This window comes from Sceloporus undulatus, chromosome 1 (genome assembly GCF_019175285.1).
Source record: "Sceloporus undulatus isolate JIND9_A2432 ecotype Alabama chromosome 1, SceUnd_v1.1, whole genome shotgun sequence".
Lineage (NCBI taxonomy): Eukaryota > Metazoa > Chordata > Lepidosauria > Squamata > Phrynosomatidae > Sceloporus > Sceloporus undulatus.
In genome coordinates, this window is record NC_056522.1 from 15,715,919 (window position 1) to 15,740,736 (window position 24,818).

Sequence of the window (24,818 nt, forward strand, 5' to 3'; positions counted from 1 at the left end):
ACCTTTCCAGAAAACCCAGGCCAAAATGCGGTGGCCGTGGCCAGCTGCCTTCCCACACGGTTTCTTGGCAGGTGTGAGTTGCTCTGAGGTCAGAACAATTCTGGCTATTCTCATTTTGATCTGAGAGCAATTGTTGCCCGTAGAGTTACCCATAGGTAGTCTTCAGAGACCCTGATTAACAGACACCCATCATCACCGTTTTTTGCTGCAGGAGAGTAAAGGGGTCAGGAGTTTGGGGCCAGAATACTCCAGGGGCAGCCTGGAATATTCTGGCAAATATAGATGATTCGTAAACCTCATTTGTTTGTTTCAGCATAAAAAGAAAAAAAAATGAAGGGGAGGAGGAGTCGTGCCGTCTAAATTTATTTTAACATGATTTTTCATGGGTTGTGATCAATTTCCTTAAATGCCTGATCCATCATACATTTGAGAAAACAACCCATGACAGCTCGTGCTAAAATAACGCTGTAGTTTTTAACTGAAAATAAAGATTTATCTGCCTTTTAATGAATATTCACCAATCTATGGAGTCATGAGAGTTGATTTAAATATTTTATTTCTGTCAGAAAAGCAAACAAAATTCCACAAGTTTTCTATATTCATTGGCATCTTTCTTTATTACTTCTGGGTGCTGTTTAAAATAAATTAAAGAATGCATTTCTTTATGGCAATCTGTGGAAGAAACACCATTCTGTCTCAGAACTGGGTGTCGTTCCAGGCCACCCCATGATTTCATTTGGTGGTAAATATTGACTGTGTTTCTGCTAAAGGATAAGATGCTTTGGTGGTAAATTATGAAACAGATAGTATAGAGCAGTGATCAGATTCCTCAGAGCTGCCTATATGTAGGGTTGCCATAGGTCTGGACCTCCAAACCGGGACAAATGTAGGACAAGTGTAGGATAACATTTTCAAATGTAGGACAACATTTCTAAAAATGGAGGACACGCGAAAAAATTGGTGATTTTTTAAAAAATGTTAATCTAAATGCATGTTTCTTAGGCATGATCAAAATGGAGGACATTTTGACATTATTCCTGGACAAATGTCATGAATGTAATTCCCTTTCTGACCACACACACACACACACACCCAATTCTAAAACACACACATACATAGCACATTTACACTATCATTTTTTCTTTCTTTCTTTCTTGCTTCTGTTGGATTTTTAACACTTTTGCCTGATAAAGATGTCAGTGGAGCTTTGAAAGCTTGCATGATATATTTTGTGCATTTTGGTTGGTACTATACAGGTATCACTGCATAGTAGATTTTGGCTGTTACTGTACTTGTGTGTCCAATTTGTTAGCATAGAATGTTTTAATGTGTGTGAACATTCTTGATCAGTGTAATCCTGAAAGGTTGACCATGTGAAGAATCATAATGACAATAGTAGAAGGTCCAAAAGGTTGGAATTAACAAATAGAGTATGGGCAAGTCCTACTCTCCACTCTCTCAGCCTCAAGGAGAGATGAGAGGTCAGGCAGCAAACCTCTTCAGAATAACATCTTGCCAAGAAACCCCAGGATAGGTTTGCCTTATTATGGTCTCAAAGTGCTTTTCAGTTCTAAGTCTCTGGTGCCACAGCCATTCTGCAAACTACAATTTCCACATCCAGGCAGGGCTGCCATAAGTCAGCAAGGAGTTGAAGGCACACAATAGCAATAACAATAACAACAGAAGAGGAGGAAGAGGAAAGAAAAGAAGAAGGAGGGAAGAAGAGGGGCTGGCTTTGGTGGCTAGAGAATTGGAGGAGCCAGAATGGCCATGCAAACCCAGTGAGAGATCTTGGGCAAGTCACACTCTCTCAGCCTCTTAAAGGCAAGCCTCTCCTCCTTTGAAGAAACTATGCCAAGGGAACTCTGCAGGGCTGCCATAAGTCAGAAAGGAGTTGAGGGCACACAATTACAACAGAAGAGGAGGAAGAGGGGAAGAAGAAGAAGAGGGGGAGGAGGAAGAAGAGGAGGAAATAATAATAATAATAATAATAATAATAATAATAATAACAACAACATTATTATTATGGCCATATGGCCAGCACAATGACAAAATCCAAATTTAAAACACCTTATAGGTTCATGTAGAGGCAGATTGGAGAGTATAAACAAATGACAGTCTATAAAAAGTAAGGATAAAAAAGCAAGGATAGGAGTGCAGGATCAGGCAAAGACACAACAACCGCTGGGTCCTCCAGGGAAAGGAGGAGGAAAGAAAAGAAGAAGGGGGGAAGAAAAGGAGGAGGAGGAAGAAGAGGAGGCTGCCTTAGATGGAGGAATGAGACTGGCGTGGGGCTTTTTCTCCCTCCTCCTTCCCCTTTTCTCCTCTCCCCCAGAACTTAGCCATAGCCACCCGCAGAGCAGAGAGAAGCCCCAAAGGACAGACTGGTGTGGGGCTTTTTCTCCCTCCTCCTCCTTCCCCTTTTCTCCTCTCCCCAGAAGCCATAGCCAGCCACTCGCAGAGCAGAGAGAAGCCCCAAAGGAGGAGCAGGAAAGGCAAAGCAACGAACGTGAAAGGGAGCCCCTGGTGCCTGCCTCCTTGCCTTTTGCCTTTGTACTGAGTCTTGGTGAGGGAGGAAGAGGGAGGCTGGGGGGCAAGGGAGGCTGCCACACCAGGAGACCCCCTCCCTGCCATGCTGCTTCTCCTTCTCCCTGGAGGCAGACATCTTGGCTGCTGAGGAGGAGGAGAGGGAGGCGTGACTAAGGGGGTCCCATGGGGGAAAGGAGCCAATCCTGCCTTCTTCCAGGCAGGCAGAGCTTGTCAGTCGAAAGTCTTGACTGGAGATTGCTAAAATCTGGCCTGGAGTCAGCAGGAACCCGGGATTGAATGGGCAAAACGGGCGGGAAACGGTTTAAACACTCCAATCCGTGAATTTCACGGGGGGCAGCCGGGTTATGGCAAGCCTACCTATATGGGGCCCCTGGGCTGGAATTCACCTTTCTCTTGTGGGAGATGATTATATGTTGTGAAAGCAAACAAAGAAAATTGAAGTGTGCAAGTGTGGCCCATCTCCCCTCATAGCTATGACAATTGTTCAGGCAGGTTGGCAACAAAGGAAAATTCATTCCCCTTGCAGTCCATTCTCAGCATTCATATATTTTCCCAGCCTCAAATCTGTCAAGCTAACACAAAAACTATCAAACTAGGTCACTAACACAAATTAACTCTTTTTATAGCACAGACAACTATTAACATTTGGCTGTGGTGCTAACATGGACGCCAAACTTTGTCTGCCTAGGGGCAGAAGCCCAGCTCACTACAAACACATTTTAGCTAATTAGGAGGATTAGTAGCAGTAATGCCTGGGACTCAGTTGCTATATTTCATCTATGTATAGTATTTTAGCATAGTACTAGAACTGCCTTGGGTCCCATTGCAGGAGAAGGGCAGAAGAAAGAAAATAAATACAAACAAATAAATATTCAATACATTGGATAAACAAATACACTAAATTTTGTACTTTACTACAGTATTTCATTTGTTCTACATAATATACTGCAATATGGATTTATTATGCACCTTCTTTGGTTACAGCTGTTGATTTAGTTGTTGCAATGTCTGTGTACTGTTGTCTTGTTGCTGTCCTGCAACTATTACAATTTAACTTTAGGATGAAGGGGAGGTGACCATTCCTTTCCTGTGGAGTGTAATTCCAAACCTCCTTCATTTCCCAGTAACACATTTCCCCAAGGGCTAATTTTCTCTGGCTGTACAAGTTACTCTGAAGAATGCATTTGGAATATATATGGTTATACCAGTGTAAATGGCTTCCTTTAAAATATTCTCTGTGGAGAATACTGCAGCACCTGCTTGGCATTGAGAAGTCCTTTCAGTGAAATCAGATAGAATGTGGTGGCATTTCTCTTTATGGTATCCCCTTGGTGTATCCCCTTGGTGAACCTTGTCAGTTAGCATAAAACTAGGTGTTAGTCTAGATGGAGAGATAGCATGGCATGTTGGTTTGAATGTTGAACTATGACTCTGGAGATCAGGGCTCAGCCATGGAAATCCGTTCAGTGAACTTGGGCAAATCACACTCTCTCAGCCCCAGAGGAATGCAAATACAAACAAATCTCAGGGTTGCCATAAGTCAGAAACAACTTGAAGGCACACTACTACAACAACAAGCATTAGTTTGCGACAGAGAGTGTGGGTTACAGTCAGCTGAGTTGGACATATATCCTCTGGGGAGAAATACCAACCTGATCTTCACAGTGTGTGAACTTTCAATATCAATGTGATTTTCCAAGTGTCTTTTTCTGCCACTTATGTGTCCTTTTAATTTGAGTGCTTACTGTGGAATTACGTAGAGGAGTATTGACTTGAGATAAATGTGGCACAGCTTCGTTAATGTATTGCTTGCTTCAGTAGGAATGAGGTTAGAGAACCATTTCTAAAACTGCTATAGTTTTAAAATTTCTGTCTCTGTGCTCAAGCAGGGCCACTCTTTCTCCCTTATTAAGGCAGTGATTGAAAGGCAACCTTATTGCGGAAGTGTAATTTGTGAAGCAGAAATACTTAATATTTCATATTACTAGAAGTTTTTCTGACTTTATTTTTGTACTTGCTTCCAGTCAGTGTAACAATCCACCGTAGTTATTTGGCTAAGCATGATCACTTTCTGTATCAGCCTGCCAGATTACTCTGTTCATCATTTTAGAAATTTCTCAGGCCCTTTCCCAACACCTACCTGCCTTGGTCATCTTTTCTATAGTGGCAATAAGAGGATTCACCTGGTCCAAAATCTGATGTCTTTCTGGCTTGTGTTGAAAACAACAACAACAACAACAACAACAATAATAATAATAATAATAAGTTTATTTATATCCCGCTTTTCCAACTTTGATCAAAGCGGCAAACAGATTTAAGTCAAAATACATGAAGATAAAAACAGTTAAAACAGTGTATTTAAAACAGTCACAATAGCAGAACAGCAACAGGGCCAGCTGAGTGGGGAAATCCATAACATTACAAAGTCGTCAACAGAGGGGGTAAAACATAAAATAACATCTCATGGGGGGAAGGCTTGAGAGAAGAAGAAGGTCTTAAGGTTCTTCTTGAAAGTATCTAAAGATGTGGTGGAGCGGAGCTTGTCCGGGAGATTATTCCATAATCTTGGGGCCGAGATAGAAAAGGCCCGTTGCGAGGTCCTCACATAGCGTGCAGCTGGGACCTCCAGCAGATTCTTCCCTGCCGACCTGAGTGTGCAGGGCAGATTATATAGGGAGAGGCGGTCCTCCAAGTACCCTGGGCCCAAGCCATTTAGGGCTTTATAGGTCATAACCAACACCTTGTATTGAGCCCGGAAGCAAATAGGCAGCCAATGGAGATCTTTCAAGATAGGTGTAATGTGGTCTGACCTGGAGCATCCAGCGACCAGTCTCGCTGCCATATTTTGCACTAACTGTAGCTTCCGGGTTTGGTACAAGGGTTGCCCCATGTAGAGCACATTGCAGAAATCCAATCGAGAAGTTACCAGAGCATGTACTACAGTTTCAAGGTCCTTCCAGTCCAGGTAAGGGTGCAGCTGGCGTATCAGCCGAAGCTGATAACAAGCGCTCCTGACCGTCGCATCCACCTGAGATGACAGCTGGAGCGACGAGTCCAGGAGCACCCCCAAGCTGTGAACCGAGTCCTTCAAGGGGAGCATGACCCCGTTCAGGACAGGATGGCAAATCTCACCACCCGGACCCGGGGAACCTATCACCAGTACTTCCATTTTCTCTGGATTCAGACTGAGTTTGTTTTCCCTCATCCAGCCCATTACCGACTCCAGGCAGGCATCTAGAGGAGAGATGCCATCCCTAGTCACTGCATCAGTTGGAGACACAGAGAAGCATATTTGGGTGTCATCAGCGTACTTTCTTTCTTCTTTGACCAAGGGCTTCTGGCAGATTGAAATTTAATATGATGGTTTTATTGTTTCTATTTGTCTCTCTGGGGCAAAACAGATCGGCAGGAAAAAGCAGCTTGAAGCTGCCTTTTCCAAAGCCTCATTGAAATCCCACCAACTGCACCACTGGCTCCCAAGGCAGCTGGAGTGTGCATGCCATGACCACATAGTGCGGGTTCAAGCCATGCCGTATGCTCCTTTTTTTTACCCCCCCCCCCCCCATGATTCCTGCGAAGGTGTGCAGGAGCAAATGGCTGTCCCTATGAACCTAAACATTTGGATGTGCAGTGCTCCACCAGGACAGGGCATTGCAGGAGAGGTGTGCCCATTCATATGCCAGCAAGGTATAATCTTGTCTCCCCTTCACCCCATGCCCCTTCTTTGACTGACTGTTTTGTGTACGTTGTATTCATCTCTATGAGAGGTGTCACAGTTTCTCTTTTGGACATTGCCACCCTCACCACTTGGGTACAGCAGGTTTGTCCGTTTTAATATCCTTCTGTGGCAGGGCGTTACATGCACAATTAGGGTTAGGGCCCCTTTAGAGCCGGTGCATTTAGAGGTACATGTGAAGGTGTGCACTATCCAGGAAGAAATGGAAAAAAATGCAGCTCTTTTTTAGTTTGACTTTTCTCCTCATAGTGTGGCTTGGGCGCACTTTTCAGCCAGCTTCAAGGGGTGCATCATCTAAATGCCCCGCCTCAAAGTTGGCCGGGAACCTGCTTATTTTGACCGTCTGTTCCGCCCCTGTATTTCTCTTGACTCTTTATATTTTTATTCTCCTTCAGATTGTGTGAAATGGCATAAGAGCTAGTTACCAAATATGTTATCTAATTATTTAAACCATTTCTTTGTTTTTCTTAAAGGTATCTCAGACTGTATGGGAGAAAATTTAGTAAAGAAGATCATGTCCTTTTTATCAAGCTCTTATATGAATTAGTAACTATACCAAAGTTGGAGATCAGCATGATGCAAGGTTTTGCACGTCTTTTGATCAGCCTGTTGAAGTAAGTGTACATTGTTCTTACATTGCAGAAATTGTTTATGTCACATGAAAGAGTAATTTGCAAGGGAAAATAGTTTACATTCAGGCTTGCTAGGTTAAAAGATGTACTCATTGCTGACTGCCTATGTCCCTCTGTTGTTGCCAAGATTAATAAAATGGAATTGAGTCACAAGATTGTGCATTTTCTCCCTTCTAGAATGTTGTCTGTGTCAGGATATTGGATACTAGGAAAATGTACAAATGTGGGACAAAGTTGACAGGGTTACCAAAGGTCACAAAGAAGTCATGATGAGGCAGCATTTGGACCTTACTGAGTCACAGGATATAATGCACTCATGGCAGGATGCGAAGTTATCATGTGGGAGAATATGCAGAGTCATGCCACATGGGGGACATGAATAGAAGTTACACACTGGGAAGAGGCTGGACTGAATCCCAAAGGATGGCAAATGTATATTAAGGAGGAGCCCCAATGTATAGTGTGGGTGGATGGTGTTGTGTATATGACAAGAGACTCTTGTCAGTGAGAATGTGATCTGTAAATATTGAAACAAGAAGTAAAAGCCTCCTTGTGAAACCTCAATGTGTTGTCTTGTTTGCTGCTTCTGTGAGTAGGAGAAGGAGTTCTCCAGCCTGCACCATGCTCTTTGTGGCTTCTTTGGTATTTGTCCAGGTGCAAAGCTTCAGCGCCTTCACTGAGGGTCACACAAATGTGCCAACAGTTTGCTTCCCCCATTTTTTGCCAGTTGTAGTTCAGCATTCTTATATAAAAGAGATGAAAAATGAATGACATATGGAATGAAGGATCATATGAAGATGAGCCCCAAATTATAGAAAGCAAGGTGGAAGCTGCAGTCTGAGAAACTGAGAAGATTAAATCATCAGAACAGATGATATTCCTGTTGAATTGCTACAATTCACACAGACAGAATCAACCCTGGTGATACCTAAAATATGGTAACAAATATTGAAAACAAAGTGGTCAACAGAATGGAAACTATCAATATACGTCCTATCCACAAAGACACAGAAGACAGTAGCAACTACAGGATCATAGCATTAATTTCTACACAAGCAAAATTATGCTCAAAATTATGCAGCACAGACTCCAAAAAGGAGGAGTGAAGATAGGAGGATGTAACATCAACAATCTGAGAAGAGGACTAGGAATTGGAAGGGCAGCCATGAAAGAACTACAAAAGATCCTAAAGTGTAAATATATACAACTGAGCACTAAAGTTAGAATAGTCCAAGCCATTATATTCCCTGTCACTTTATATGGATGTGAGAGCTGGACAGTGAAGAGAGCCAACAGAAAAAACCCAGCTCATTTGAGATGTGGTGCTGGAGAAGAGTGCTGAGGTGGGCCAGGAAGACAAACAAATGGGACCTTGAATAGATCAAGCCTGAACTCTTCCTGGAAACCGAGGTGACAAAACTGAGGCTGTTGTACTTTGGCCACATCATAAGAAGGCAAAATGCTAGGGAAGGTAAAAAAGATGATAATGCTAGGGAAGGTAATAGAAAATGAGGAAGACCACATGGCAGATGGATAGACTCAATCAGGGAAGTGACAGGCCAGAAGTTGCAGGACCTAAGCAGAGTAGTGGAGCATAGGGAGGATTGCAGGTAAATAAAAATAAAATGTTTATTTCTATCCCGCTTTTTGCCAAGCAATCAAAGCGGCGTACAACAAGTTAAAAAACAGCCATATATACATAGTACCCTCCCCTTAAAACAAGATTAAACAGTATAAGATTAAAAACTACACATTAAAAACCAACTAATAAAAAAAATAATCATCATCCGCAGGGTTGCTGTGAGTCAGGATTAGCAGAACAACAAGTTAAGCATTCTGCCTGCATGATCATAAGCAGTGGTTGGGAATAACCATATAATCTTCAGAGATGTAGTGAACAGACTACCAAATCCATAGTTTGCAACCAAGCCCTCTGATACAATCGCAACTGCTCAAACCCACAAGACAGAGATAGCAAATTCATGAAATAACAACAGGTATCCCTCAAGCTACAGTATTTATCATATGAAGTAAAAAAACAAATCTACAAGGCAGGGCTTGTGCCCAGGACCAATCTATTACAGAACAGACTCAAGATAGGAAATTACAAAACCCCACTAGTGGTCACGTACTGCTCCTAGTTGAGAACACTCAGACTTATAATCACTAAACTACAACCAATTTTGGACAGTAACACTGCCCTCTTCAAGACTCTTGGTTGGACGTCTTTGCTTGCCTACTTCATAGACAGCCTCCCAACATCAAACACTTACTGACCGGAGGACACACAACACGGATGGGGAGATGGTAAAAGATCTTGGCTCAAACCCAGATGCCAACTCTGCCCACACATCTACTTGTGAAATGTCATCACAGGACCTAATCACATAATCCACAATATTAGAGGCACTTGCACTTGTTCATCCTCTAATGTAATATATGACATCCTCTGTCCACAATGCCCTTCAGTATTTTATGTTGGGCAAACAGACCAGTCTCTGTGCTAGAGAGTAAATGGAAAATAAATCAGATAATAGGAATGGGAGTACACAAAAAGCAGTTGCAGTACAGTTCAGTCTTCCTGGGCACTCGATCTTTGACCTCAGGACTGCTGCCCTTGAACTAAAAAACTACAAAGGAAGATTGGAAAGAGAAACAGCAGAATTTGGAAGATATCAACATACTCCAACTCACCAACAGTGGGTTGAACAGAGATGTTCACTTCCTAACCCACTACACATATTATAACATGTTTAACACCCCAGTCTCATGTGGATGTTCTGGGCCAGTTTATCACATCTCCTTTCTGGTTCCCAGCCTGCACACACCACATTCCAAAACTCGCTCTGCCATTCATATGATCATCCATCCACCCTGGCCTTAGGCAACAGCTTTCATCCTACCTTTGTTCCTCAGAAACTGAACTTGTCACCTCATTACCACATCCTAAAGTTTTGCATTTCTGTATCTGTTCATTCAGTCTGATTATGAAGGTCCTTCCTGGGCAGCCGTTCACTCCATGCATCTGAGGAAGTAGACTAAGGGCAGCCCATGTCTGCTCCAGCCAGAAGCGGGTTGGAACCCTGCTGACTGGGCAACCTGCCCTCAAAGCAAGCCATGCACCTAGGGTCTGACTGGCAACGCCAGGAGTTTGATTATCCCAGCTCCTTTTTGCTCTGGTCCTACCAGAGCATGCCTTTGGCTCGGCTTCCTGCTGCATTGGAGGTGTGTGTGGTGTAAGCGCCATGCCTTCAAAGATGGCAAAAACTGCTCTATTTTGACTATCTCTTTCATCCCTAAGTCTACAAAAGCTAATTCTACAACTTCTTTCACTCAGTCACAAAGGTGCTACAAGATTTCTTTGCATATAACCTCATAAACCAAAATTTGCTAACATTCTTTAAGTTTGGTTTCATAATTCTCTATTATAAACCGGGACAAAATGTAGGACAAAATTTAGACCAAAATTTAGGACAGTTGTAGGATAAAATTAGGCCAAAATGTAGGACATTTAAGATCCTCCATTTTTCTTAAATCTCCTACATTTTGAGCTAAATTTTATCCTACAATTGTCCTAAATTTTGGTCTAAATTTTGTCCTACATTTTGTCCTGGTTTTTAGTAAAGAATTATGGCAACCCTAGTTTCAAATCTTGAGTAAAAAGGATTAAAGGTTAGTTCTAACTGTGGTTGCCATTGTGAGGTAGAGATATCTGTCCACAGTTGTAAAATATTGCTTAAACCTTGTGTAGAAAAATACCTCAGAGAGGTTTTCTTGGTCTGTTAATTATTATCAGTACTTTCTGTTATAGGAGTGATGACAAAGCAGAAGATGAACTCAGTTTTTCTATTGTGTCATTTTGGGATGATGGTACATCCAAGTATGAGTAATAATTAATCTTAAACTACTTTTTTAACCTAGGAAAAAAGAACTTCTTTCAAGAGAAGATCTAGAATTACCGTGGAGGCCCCTTTATGAAATGCTGGAACGGATATTATACTCTAAGACAGAACATCTTGGATTAAATTGGTTTCCAAAGTAAGTCTTTTCGAGGCGGGCTATAAATAAATTATTATTATTATTATTATTATTATTATTTTCATAAGAAATACAATGTTAATTTTTTTGATCTTTAAAATATTGATGGTGGTGTTTCTTTGGTCCTGAAGGAAAGTAAAACAAAAGGTAAGGCAGAATTTATTTATAGGACCATTTGTGAGGGGACATAATGCTCAAAGGTCAAAAATTTGAATTAGATGGCATAATTACGTAATTAGTTAGTTAGGATTACTTTATCTAATATTGGCCAGTTCTAATTTGCCATTTCTGAAATGCTGTCAAATAACTTGTTCCATTTTGTAATTTGAACTGCACATAAAAACTATTTTGTTTCTCTTTCAATAATAGTAATAATAAATTTTATTTATTTCCTGTTTCCTCATGGCTCAAGGCAGGGCCCAACATAGTAAAATACAAAATACAATTAAAAAGAATACATATAAAACTAACAGTTAAAATACAAAGCTATACAACCATTAAAGTTTTATTTTAAATGTTAATCCTGAGGGGGCTACTTTTCATGTTGAAGCAAGTATGAGTAGAACTCTCCTTTAGACTCCTTTCGGCCTGCTTGAGTCAAATAATGATAGTGACTTTTCCTGTCTGAGGCAAATAATGCTAGTACAACAGACTTCTGTATATTCCCCATCTCCTTCCCATGTAAGACCCTCAGATGAGCGGGCTGAACACCTCCACAAGATTACAGTTGCATCCAGCTGTACTGGTACAGTGTTAGAGAGGAGTCATAGCTTAGTTGGGAGTCATGGGCTACATGAACAATCTCAAGTCAGCTGCTGTTAGGTGCATAGAAAGTATTGGGCTAAGTCAGGTGTAGGGAAACCTCTGGCCTGTGGGTCTAATAATATAACCAATCTGAGTCTAGCCTCCCTAAAAATGTCCTCTCTGCAGTCAGAGAGAAGGGATTGTTCTGCTTCCCCTGGTACCAGTGGATTCTCTTTAAAGACATTTACAGCACAGGGTTCACTGGTATCGGTAACATTTGGGTCCATTGATACCTTTATTATGTGGCTCTCCTTTCTTAAATCTGCATTCCCCCCTCTGAAAAATTACTCTTTCTCACCTCCAAGGTTCTATTGGTTCTGTGAAAAGCCTTTTGAACCTTAAGTGTAGAACCCTGTTGGTCACTATTCCTCCTTACACAATTGGTGTAGTTTACTTTTAAAAATATTTTCACAGAAAGCTGCCAGCTCCTGAGCAGCCTGGCTTCTCAGTGCCTGCTTTTATGGGGTGATGGTGGGCTTGCAACAAAAGGCTGCTTTGGAAAACTGTAGGCCCCCTTTTTAATCTTGTTGCAGCTGCACCAATGCTACTTATGCCAGTAGATTTATACTGGCCAACAGGATCTCAGCTGTGTGATGGTGGGCAATTTCAGGTGGTCAGCGTGGGCTCTGAGCAATCATATTGGTGGGGTCTGTCCATGCCCTTTTGTCTATAACCCCAACTACAGTTGTCATGGACCACCAGGATATTTGCTTGGAGTCAGAAGGTAATCCTTAGGCATTATTTCATATAAATAACACTTATACCTTGCTCCTTGCAGCCTGTTCAGTGGAGTTACCAGTGACTGAATATCAGATCTCATACAACCAAACATTTGCTTGTTTGTTGTTTTTATGTGCCATTAAGCCAGCTTTGACGTATCGTGGCTCCCTAGAGCTCCTGCTGTTATCGATCCTGCATAAGTTTTGCAGACTCAGGGAACATTTGCTTCTTTCCAAGTTACACCTCCTTTTTCTAAATTTAGTCTTCAGTCTTCTAGGTTTCACTCTGAAAAGCTAGTTTAGATACCCTCATAATATTTTGTGGGCACAGTGGAACTTTTAGATATTTATACAGTTTTACACATTCTTCAAACTTCTTTTCCCCCTTCATTGAGCATGTATGTGTATGTGTATGTGTACATGGGCCTGAGAAGTTGTGCTTTTTTTAAAAAAGTGTACAAAACTTTATTGGAAATGAAAGATAGTTAACAATGTAGTTGAAGTGAACAAATTGAAAATGAGACCTGTGGAACACTAAATACCAAAGCAGCATTTACATTTTGAGGCAGTTTAGATTTAGACCTTGGAGTGGTGCAGTGCGACCTTTTCTCTCATGGTGTTATGGAAACATTGTTCATCTATTTTACTGTGATCTACTTTGGTATGTTGAAGAGGACAAATTAAAAAGAAAATAGAATAATTTGACATTTCTGTTTTTAGAGTAGTTTTGTTTACAATTTTACAATTATTTTTTCATTGTTCTGTTTTAAAACTTTTCTTCTTTGTGTTCAGTTCATGTCGACCAGGCTTATCTTCACCTAAAACATTTGTGCTTAATGTTTTACATAGGTGGTAAGAACATTTTTTTTTTTTTTGCTTTGATTTAGTTCTGGCCGATGTGTTACCTTCTTGCATGGTCTGTTCAGCTGTAACACTTGTCACTTATGTGTAACTTTTCTGCATATAAGGTTCAAAAAACCCCAATGTTAACATTACACCACAGTTTATGGGAATGTCGCACTGCACTTAAACCTAATTGTGAAGAAATATATTGGTGTGTTGTGGCTGAAGACTATGGCTGTGTGCTAATTTCTTTTAACCAATAGATGTGTTGTTTAAAAAGTAATGCTTTAATGATTAGGCATAATTTGCACAGAGCTTTAGAAGTGCATGAATTTAACTTTGCAGAGGGGTTGATGAAATAGATAAGGAAAATTTGCTTCAGTTTTTAAATTAAATTTGGTTTGAGGTTTACCAATGCAATTCTGTGTGCTGAAATTTGTCTCCTTATGTTTACTGGGGTTTAGTATTCTAGCCTCTAGAATAAAAAAAAACCCTAACAATTTATAGAGACGTTTCTTTAGTATGAAAAAAGCTGCTTGCATTAGTACCTCAAAAGTATTCCACGTTTTTTTAGAGGTATACCATTTTTGAAAAGTGAGATTTTAGTTAATTGGATCATTTAAAAAAATCAACCAGGGGGTTTGCTAGAACTCATTAACTGAACGAGAACTTTATAAATTTGTTTGACATATATGTAATCACTGATTTCCAAAGGCGACTGATTAGTTTTGGTAAATATTTCTAAATAAACTAAATTTTAAGAGCATAACTAGAAAAGCTGAATTGGTTGAAATGAAGTTTGTTTCTAGCAAAGCATTTCAGATACTTTCAGGGAACTCTAATGGGATGTGAAGGAGAACTCCATCATGGTATTATGGTTTGTGTGCTGGACTAGGACTTGGAGATATCAGGCCTTGAATCCCAGTTCAACCTCAAAAATCCACATTGTAACCTTGGGCAAGTTGCACTACACCTTATAGGCAAACCCTCCTCTGAATAAATCTTTCCAAAAAAATGCTATGATAGAATCGCTATAAACTGGAGTTGAAGGCACATTACAACAACAACGCCTCACTTTATACTTTATCCTAACTGGCATTCAGAGCCATACTTCCTCTGAGATTCTACTTATCATGGCTTCAGTGTTTGTTATGAAAGCTAGAATAGTGTAGTGATTTGAGTGCTGGACTACATTTTTATAGACCAGGATTCAGATCCCTGCTCAGCCATGGAAACCCACTGGGTGACTTTGGGCAAGTCACATTCTCTCAGTCTCAGAGGAGGGCAAAGGCAATGCCACTCTGAACAAATCTTGCCAAGAAAACCTGTACATCAGAAACATGAACACACAACAACAACAAACTTGTCTATTATACCCTAAAAGCAGCAGATCCCATTTGATTTTGGAAGCTAAGCAAGATCAGCCCTGGATGAGAGTCTGCCAATTAATATGAGGTGTTGTAGGCTATATTTGAGAGGAAGGAACTGGCAAAACTTCCTCTGAGTATGTCTTGCCTAAGAAAATGCTGTGAAATTAATGGGGTCTCCATAAAGTGAGAGTCGACTTGAAGGCACATACACACACATGTTAACTAGTTGTTTCTTTACAAATATATCTCTTTTAAAGATGTCTCAATTGATGGCCGTTGTCAAGTCCTGTAGCAGAAATTTCATAGATAAATTAAGTCCTTAATTCCTTTTTCTATCTTGAATCATGGCCACCCACTCTAAGTTAGAGTGACTGACTTGTTTGCATTTACTTGCTCCTGTTCTGTCAAAGATCCAGGGTAGTATATGTACATCTTCCCCTGTTTTACAGTTTGTACATTTGATTAGATTGAAAGATAGTGACTGGTTCGATGGAAAGTTGTATCTGATTTCCTAATCCAACATTCTGACCCTTTCTCCACTATAATATAGGTCAGGGGCCGGGTTGGTGTCCCTCAGACAACTGGGGGGCCCGAAGCAAAAATAAATAAATAAATAAATAAATAAATAAATAAATAAATAAATAAAAATAAAAAATTAAATAATTTTTTTAAAAATTAAATAAATAAATAAATAAATAATATTTATTGTCTCTTTTAGGCGCCCACACACACACATGCCACATCCCCACACTATATCCCTAATCCCCCACCTTCCCACAGCCCAGTTGTCTCTTTTAGGCACCCACACACACATGCCACATCCCCACACCACAACAACAACCACCACCAACACCCAAAAACCCTACACACATCTAATCCCCCCACCATTCCCTCCTCTGTACCCACAACCCCCCCACACACACTACCATCACAACGCCTCCTTCTAGGGGCGTCCTTCGGGGAGGAGGAGGAGGAGGAGGCGGCGGGGGATGCGGGGTGGAAGGCAGCAAAGACATGCAGGACTAGGCAGTGGCCGGGCCAGGCCCAGGCTTCAGGGCTAGTCGCAACGCAGGCCTTGGCTGGATCCGGGAGAGAGATGGGTGCCTCCTCCTTTCTCTGTGTGGAGAGAGAGCGGAAGGGCAGGCTGTGCCTGGAAGAAGGAGCTGTGGGCCCTCCTCTTCGGCTGCAAAGAGAGAGACACGGACGCAGGCGCCTCTTCTTGTTGCTCTCTCCTCAGGCAGGAGGGTTAAGGATAATAATGGAGGAGGAGGAAGAGGAGGAGGGGACGGCAATCTGCGGCAATCAGCGGCAGGACTGGGCTGGGGCCGGTCCCAAGGCCTCGCTGGGCCGGATCCGGTCCGCGGGCCATAGGTTGCTGACCCCTGACTTAGGTCATCTACCCCCCTCCACCTGAAACTGTAATATTTTAACTTACTGAAAATACTCTAACTCCATATTTTATTTCTAATTTTTTTACACCCATTCCTTGTAACAAGAACCAGCGTGGGTTTAGTGATCTGAGCACTGGACTACAATGCTGGAGACAGGGTTTGAATCACCAATTGACCATGGAAACCCACTGGGTGACTTTGGACAAATCACACTCTTCTCTCTGCCTCAGAAGAAGGCAATGGTGAATCATATCTGCTGAAATCTTGCCAAGAAAACCATATGATAGGCCTTAGGGACACCTTAAGTTGGAAACAACTTGAAGGCACACAACAACAACAAATCCTTGTAACTCAGTAAACCAAATGCAGCAGTCTACCAGAATCCCATAATTTTTCTTGCATCCATTTTAGACTGTCAAAAAAGATATGGGAAGCTATTATTTACATTTAATTAAACTAAATCTCATTTGCTGTTTTATTATCTGTTTTCACCCCAATTCAGGAGATACTTGGTGCTCATTATAGATTACTTGAATTATTACTGTCATGAATAAACTTCTCTTCAAGATGTTTATTATTATTATTATTATTATTATTATTATTATTATTATTATTTTGCTTTAGCTTGAAAATCTCAATTTGAGCACAACCCAGTTCTTGGTTAGATGGTTGGAATTCTTTGTGAAACAAGACAACTCTTTTTATGAGAATAATGTGAATCAGTTAGATGTGATTCACACACAGTTCTCAAACCTTTATGTGGAGTAGCTGAGGTTGTTTCTTTCAAATGAAAGCTTATCCCATGATAAATGTGGTGATCTTTAATATTTGCATTCATCTTCATGGTGTGTGCTTCAATAGACTAATATGGGCAACACTTCTAGAATTTGATATTCACAAGCCTCGGGTTATCTCTGCTGTTATAATTATTCAAGGGTAAGAGGATGCAGGATTTCTTTTCTTCATTCTTATGGTGACAGAGAAGGCACAAGCAACTGTTGTGGAAGGTCTCTTTCCTTCTTAGATCACTATGTACATAGCCATATGGTTGCCATTGAATGAGATATAAAAGAGTGGGTGATGTGAGATCTTACGTTGTGCCAATTAGTTGTTTCAATTGCTTCTTACACGCTGTTGGGGCATTGGTACTTGGAGCAACAATAATAAGTGTGTGGGCTTAATGGGATGCGTTTTTATTTATTCTTTGGTCTGAAAGTAAATGTGGGCTTCTAATATTTTGTTGAAGGACAGATAATACGTGACTTGGAAATGTGAATCATTTCATGCTGCTTACTGGTCTTACATTGGATACTGCAGTATCTACCTCTTCTGCTGCTTTCATCGTAGTTGCAGCACTCTGGCCAATAGTGATGGTGGGACCACTTCTTCCTCAATGCCTCTGTCTTCCCTGTCCCACGTGGTTACCTAGCTGGAGCAAATATTTTTATTACAGTATTCTCTTTTCTATAGAATGGACATTCAATTCTTCTCTTGGAAAAGGCCAGTGTCAAAATTCCTTCCATACAAGTAGCTTCCTAATAACTATGTGTAAGGAGCCCTTCCTTCTACAGCAATAATCAAATTACAATTTAGACATTTTGAGTTTCTAAGGCTTTGTTACACTGATTAAAATGTGTTCTTATCAGACGTACTGTTATTTTCTTGTTTAGTACCTTTCAAATGTTAAAAGCAATTCACTGTCTTTATTTTAGGGCTGAGTTAAAATGCAGCGTGGGGAACATCTATAGTATGATCGATTGCTATATTGTTCTGGTAAAAAAAAAGGCAACTTGGTATGAAAGTTGTATGATCTTGCTTCCTCATCACTGCTGCCTTTTTTTAGCAGATGTTTTAAAACATTACAGTGCTTTAAAAATGATGCTGTACCTATTGCTGAGCATTTGAGTTGTACGCCAGTAACATGAAAGCCTTGCCATTGCCGTTATCCCTATATTGTAGATTCTGATCTAATCTGAATTACCTTATTTGAATTATTAAGAAATAAATTTTCGGAATTATTCTCTTTGTCTCACTGTACCAAAAGGGGAGACCATGAGTTTAACCTGTTTGTTGGGCAGTAAGTCCTTGTTTGAGGTTTTTGAACAGATTTCTGGTCACTTTAAAGTCAATTCATGACTACGGTCACCTTTGGCTTCTTGATCTCTGCTACCTGTTAGAGTTGCCAAATCACAACAGTGAGGATAACTGAAACTACGTACAGCTAGCAGAATTTCTTCACCTGACAAGACCAGCAATGCATGTCTTTCTGGTTTTGACTGGAGGCTATGTGTGTGCAGATGCTTACATCCACTGATTTGCATGAACTGCCCTCCTCCCCACACATTCTCCATTACATTTCAGAACTCAGGGATCATTGATGAGTGTTTGAATTGAGAACCTTCCACATCTCAAAGCAGTTTCCTGTGAGATTACTGTTTCTCTATTACTACTCCCATCCCAGTATGAAAAAAAATTCTTGGAAGTCAGCCCAGGGGATCAGCTATGAAGATAAGTGGATGGGATTTTGCTGGGTTGAGGAATTGAAACAACCTTGTAAACTAGGGATGGTTGAGAAATCTGTTTCTCCTAATAAATAAATAAATAAATAAATTTAAAGCCAGATCTACCCAGTTTCAACCTTCTGAACCAAAACATCGAATGAGACACAATTTGGCATCAAAACTCCTTACAACCCAAAGCCTTTTTAGTACAGTCTGTGAAAAAAAAAATGCTATGGACAACATGCATACAGTTGAAAACTACAAAAAAATTGTATGCAGCTCTAAAGTGTGCACAAAGTGTGTGCACATGCATATGCTTTATTATTATTATTATTATTATTATTATTATTATTATTATTATTAATCTATATAGCACCGTACATTTTTCACACTTACACTTACACTTATCTAACGATCAAAACTATATGCTTTGGTCATTGGTTCAAAACCATATACTTTTAAAAAATACACACAAAAATTTGATTATTGCTGTAGAAGAGAGGGCTCCTCACACATAGTACATATTGTCTTGTGGTTCCTGGGTATGTAACACAAAGATGAAGTGAGTTCCCCATCCACATTTGTGAAGAGCTGTTTTTTCTCTCTCATACCTTGACAACTACTCTTAATAGATAGGGCAGCCTAAATATCCTAAGGGCACCAAATCTTTGAAACTAAGCAGCGTGAGCTCTGGTTAGTATTTGGATGAGAGACTGCCAATGAATATCATGTTCTGTAGGCTTTATTTCAGACAAACCACAAGTATTCCTCACTTAAAAAAATCTTTTGAAATTCAAAGGGTTGCCATAAGTCAAAAGGCGATGTGAAAGCACAGTCACACACTTAATAGATAGGTACTGCCACATGCTCAGTCTCTAAATGTCATAATTACATTATTTTCAAATAACACATTAGCTATATCAATTGTGGGGAACCTTTGACCCTGCAGATGTTTTGGCTTACAGCTCCCTCAGTTACTTTCCATTGGCCATATTGGGTGGGGAAGTTGTGGTTTGACAGTCTGTAAGGCAAAGCTTCCTTACCCCTGATCTTTATATATCTATATTACTTTTAAAAAATAAAAATAAAGTGTAGACATGCACAGTATTAATTTGTGAGCACTCTAAATATCACATAAGAGTATAGCAATCCTATGCCTTCTTGAACTTTTATATTCCACATCTTTCTGAGTTTGCATTGCTTGAGTAGTTCTTTTAAACACCCACTATTCTTTCCAGATCTTGTGTGTAGCTTTGGCCAAATTCTGTATCACCCCTTGTTCTTTCTTTTTTCAACTTTACAAATTTTCATTCTTCACTTTCTCACGTTCTTGTTTTTCAGGCTGTTGCCCATTTTCTCCTATTACTTAGCAGTCCTCTTGACTTGCTAATCAACACAGGATAGCTTTTTCTCAGTTTTTACCCTGTATTTACAATGACTAATATGTACTGTATAATGGCCAAGCTGCTGTTGATGCTATGCCAAAAGCTTCAATATGCCTGCCTGCAAACTCTTCTAATAAGATACAGCTTCTCCTGATCTTCATTATAGTGAAGCTTCTAAATTGCCACCTTCTGCAGTTGCCTTCCCTCTGTTCTTTGTTTCCTCTTTTTCTTGTTCTCCACCTACCTTGCTTCAGTTCTTGCCCCAGTCAAGAGTGAGTAATCTCTCTTTTCTTCCTTACCAGTAAAGTGGGGAAACTAGGCTCTACTCAGTGAGAGAAACCTAAAGTTTCCTTTGCCTTTCAGAGCAAGCAGATGCACCTCTGAATCTATTTATCTGGTTTTCCTGGGGCTAGAATGGGCTTGCCTCTACAGCGGACAGGTGCCTTGAGCTATGAAAGTATACAGGCATATCTCAATTAACAAAGCCTCTGACCATAAGAAGCTTCCTTTTGCAAGTGTTTTTATGCTTTCCTGGACATCATTTCCTTCATGTCCTCTGTCTAGTTCAATGTTCCCAAAACCTTTTCAGGCTACTGCCCCTTCTCCTCTTGGGCACCAAACCTAGTGTCCACCAATGCCTATTTCTTGATATTAGGTCTACTGTTTGTGCAGCAGCTATCCAATGAGCAGCATCTACCTCAGCCTTCTCCTCTTCAGCTTCCTACGTGTGAATGCAGCAGCAGGTACAGCCCAAGCCTGATCCTCCCTCTTGCCTATGCCAGCCTTACAGCAAAAGGTTGCTGCTGCTTAGTTGCTGCTCCCAAGGTGACTGGATGCAAAGGGAGCAGTGACCAAACAGCCAGCATGGATGAGAGGCTTCTTGATGGCTGCTCAAGTGACTGCTCAGTCACTGCTTTCTTTGGACTCAATCACCCTGGGAGTAGCGACAGAACAGCTGGCTGAGCAGCCACTGAGAAACCTCTTACCTTGCAGCAAAGTCTGGCATAGGCTTCCTTTGCACCCAGTCACCTTGGGAGCAGCAACTGAGCAGATTGGCTGAGCAGTGATTGAGAAGCCTCTCACCCATGCTGGCTTTTGCCACAATACCAACGTGGGTGAGAGGCTTCTTGGTCACAGCTTGACTGGCTGCTTGGTCGCTGCTCCCAAGGTGACTAGGTGCAAAGGGAGATGTTTTTCTCTGGCAAGGAAGGCTCTCAACCCTTCTTCACCAGGATGGACATGCTTTCCCCACACAGCTTCAAGTTCTCTCCCCCAAACACAAGCATTATTTCTTCTGCTATCTTTTTCTCTCAGCCTGTCCGGTGAAAGAAAGCAGGAGCAGCAGAGCAGCTCCAACCTGCCTGTCAAGTCCCAGCAAAGTTTACAAAGCTTAAGGAGGGTCCCAAATGTGAAAACCTCTTTTTGCTGCTGCTTCTCCACTGCCACTTTCTCCTAACTCCTCGCTCCAGTCAATCAGTCTGTCCCAAATTGGTGCCTCAGGAGTGAGCTTGCGTGGGAAGGCAAACAGTGGGAGACACTACCACGTGAATTGATCAGTGAGGCTGCATACCGGTTTGGCTTTAGGTTTGGCCACCAAAATGGAAATACAGTCATCCCTCCATATTTGCGGCTTTGATATTTGCGGATTTGATTATTCACTGATTTCATTAATATGTTCTCTCTAGGACTGTCTAAGTCCTCCAGTGCAACTCTGTGGTCAACTTTAACTAAAAGTTGCACTGAAAAACCATTTGTAGCTGCTCCAGTGCCATTCTATGGTCAGTGTATGTTGGACATTGACCACAGAGTTGCACTGGAGGACCTAGAGATTCCTAGAGGGGTGTCCTCTCAGGTAAAACATGGTGTTTTTGTTATTTGTGGTTTTTCCATATTCACGGGGGTCTTGTTCCCCTAACCCTAGCAAATATGGAGGGACAACTGTAATGAGAACTGGAGACTGGTGAAAGAAAAATAGTAATTCATGGAAGAATTTTCGAAGAAGTTTTCAAATGGTCTCTAGAAGGCAGAAGCTTCAAAATGTTTTTATTTATATAAGCAAGGCTTTTTTTATACCTAGTTGTTTCCTTTGACAAAAGTATGTTGTTAGTTTTGAGTGAAGTGTGTTGAAATTTGTTGAACCCTTCCTTTTTGTGGTGTAGGAACCTATCCTTATACCTTAGGCACCAAATATTCTATTAAAAAAGTAATGCCTAGGACCACATCTACTTTGTTAGCTGAATTATACCTGTATCAAGCATGAAGGGAGAGCTAGCTTCTTCCCACCCACCACCCACCCCAGTTTTGAGCTTTTGATACATGGGGACTTGATTTCTGCCCCCACACTCAAGTCAAAGCTTAAGACCTGCTGCATTTCCAAGATACTGTACATCATAATATCCCAGATAAGACCAGCTCCTGACGGAAGATGAGTCCCTGTGGTAAGAAATTTTTGATTGGTCAGCAAGGCCAACCAAATTTTTTGAACGCTGTATTAATGGGTTCAGTCTTGTTGTTGGGGCTCTTTGTCTCTTAAGCTGCTTAAGTCCTGGAATCTTGTTTTAGTCTGTGAGCCATCACTTTTATGATTTTTTAAAAAACATGGTTGAAATAGCCATTTCTTCGTTACTGAGGCAAGCTGAACTGAAAATGGTTTGATGTTCTGAGCAGATACATATTCTGTCAGTTGTTTATAGGGATTTCACTGATACAAATGTGAATTTCATCATTTATGGTAATACATTTACAATTTATGTTATGAGTTTACCTTTTATGATCATGATAACTGTGGTAGTATGTCGGGAAAGTTGCTTTATTTGTCCTATTTTAAATGTAAATAAAGTAGTTCATAGATGTCATGTAGTTTTTGAAAGAAATTGTGTGTTTTAATTATCATTGGACAGAAGCAACAAGGCATAAATCTAGTTGCTGGTTCTAATTAAAGTAGACTCATTGGATCAGTTGCTGAATTGTAAGTCAACATTTATGTAAATCCCATTGATTCAATGTGTTTACTCTAGTTGGGATTAGCAGTTGGATTTAGAGCATGGCTTTGTTTCTGCTTATATACCTTAGAGAGTGATTTGAGAGTGTTAAAAAAAGGCAGCTGGCATTAAACGAATAAAACATAAATCTATTACATTACTGATACAAAAAAATAAAATAAAAAATTCAGGAGCAAGTGCTAAGCACTGTTGTTGTTGTTGTTAACTGCACTCAAGCAGGGACATAGCCAGGATTTTAGGAGGGGGGCGGGGGGCCCGACTAAGTGCCACCATTATATTGAGGCTTGGGTGCGGCGGCGCAGCCGCCCACACCTTTCTTTTTTCGGAGGGGGGGGGGGGGGTCCAGACCCTTGGCTATGTCCCTGCCTCAAGTCAACTTTGACTCATGGCAACCCTGTAGATGAGGCATCTCCAAGTTCCCCTGTTCTCAGCCTCTCTGCCCAGGTCCTGGAGGCCCAGGCCTATGTCTTCCCTGATTGATTCTAACCATCTGCCATGTAGTCTTCCTCTCTTCCTACTGCCTTCCACCTTTCCTAGCATCATTGTCTTTTATTCATTTTTCTTCATAATGTGGCCAGAGTGCACCAGACTCAATTTAATCGTCTTGGCTTCCAGAAAGAGTTCTGGTCTCATCTTTGCTAGAGCCCATTTGTTTGTCTTCTTGGTCTTCCATGGTATTCTCAGTATTTTTTCTCCAGCACCACATCTCAAATGAGTTTATTTTCTTTCTATTGGATTTTTTTCACTGCCAAGCTCTTACATCTGTACATGATGATCAGGAATACATTGACTTAGACTATCCTCACTTTAGTGTTCAGAGTTATGTTTTCATGATCTTTTCCCGTTGTTTTATAGCTGCCCTTCCCAGTCCTAGTCTTCTTATTTCTTGACTGCGGTCTCCTATCTGATCAATATCTAAACCAGGGGTAGGGCAACCTTTTTGAGCCGGGGGCCAGGTTGGTGTCCCCCAGACAACGGGGGGGGGGGGCAGCCAAATTTTTTTTAAAATAATATAGGACAACATTTTCAAATGTAGGACACATTTTTTAAAAATGGAGGACATGCCAAAAAATTTGATGATTTTTAAAAAATGTTAATATAAATGAATGTTTCTTAGGCAAGATCAAAATGGAGGACATTTGGGCATTATTCCTAGACAGATGGCAGAAATGTACTTCCCTTTCTGGCCAACCCCCCCTCCCCCCCATTCCAAACAGCACATTTGGGCATTGAACATGGCTTTACTTAAGATGGCCTCTTGCATATTTCAAAGGCTTATTGCATAACCAAACTCTTTGGGTTTCACACTGAACATGGGTTCACATGGCTATGCATATTAAACATGTCAAGGTGGTTTCACAGTTCTTGCACCAAGTGTACTTCTCAGAAGTGTGTACTTGGTCAAGGGACTTTGGTTTTTCTTCACTGCGCATGAGTTTGTAAAAATCACAGCAATTTACATTGGCCTTGCCTCAGAGGCTTTCTGATATCAATATCACCATTAAAGAACCAAAAACATACAGAAAAGGCACTTTGGAATGTCACACTCTCTTGGCTTCAGATACAGTGCGTGCATGCCTCTCAAGCTGATTCATATCATCATCATCATCATCATCATCATCACACTATCAGTGTCAAAACAAGGGAGACTTGTTAGCATTAAAAGCACCCAAAACACACTTTGGAAAGTGACACTCTCTCAGCTTAAGAAACAGTGTGTGCATGCCTCTCAAGCTGATTCATATCATCATCATCATCATCATCATCATCATCATCATCATCACACTATCAGTGTCAAAACAAGGGAGACTTGTTAGCATTAAAAGCACCCAAAACACACTTTGGAA

The 24,818-nt window shown here is 40.8% G+C and overlaps 1 protein-coding gene across 1 annotated transcript in view; it reads left to right on the forward strand.

The window, feature by feature from the left end:
• PSME4 (proteasome activator subunit 4) overlaps positions 1-24,818 on the forward strand; it is a 128,408-nt gene that overhangs the window by 20,537 nt on the left and 83,053 nt on the right. The window contains 2 exon segments of the mRNA XM_042440031.1: positions 6,760-6,900; positions 10,840-10,956. Coding sequence (XP_042295965.1) covers positions 6,760-6,900; positions 10,840-10,956 — 258 coding nt within the window.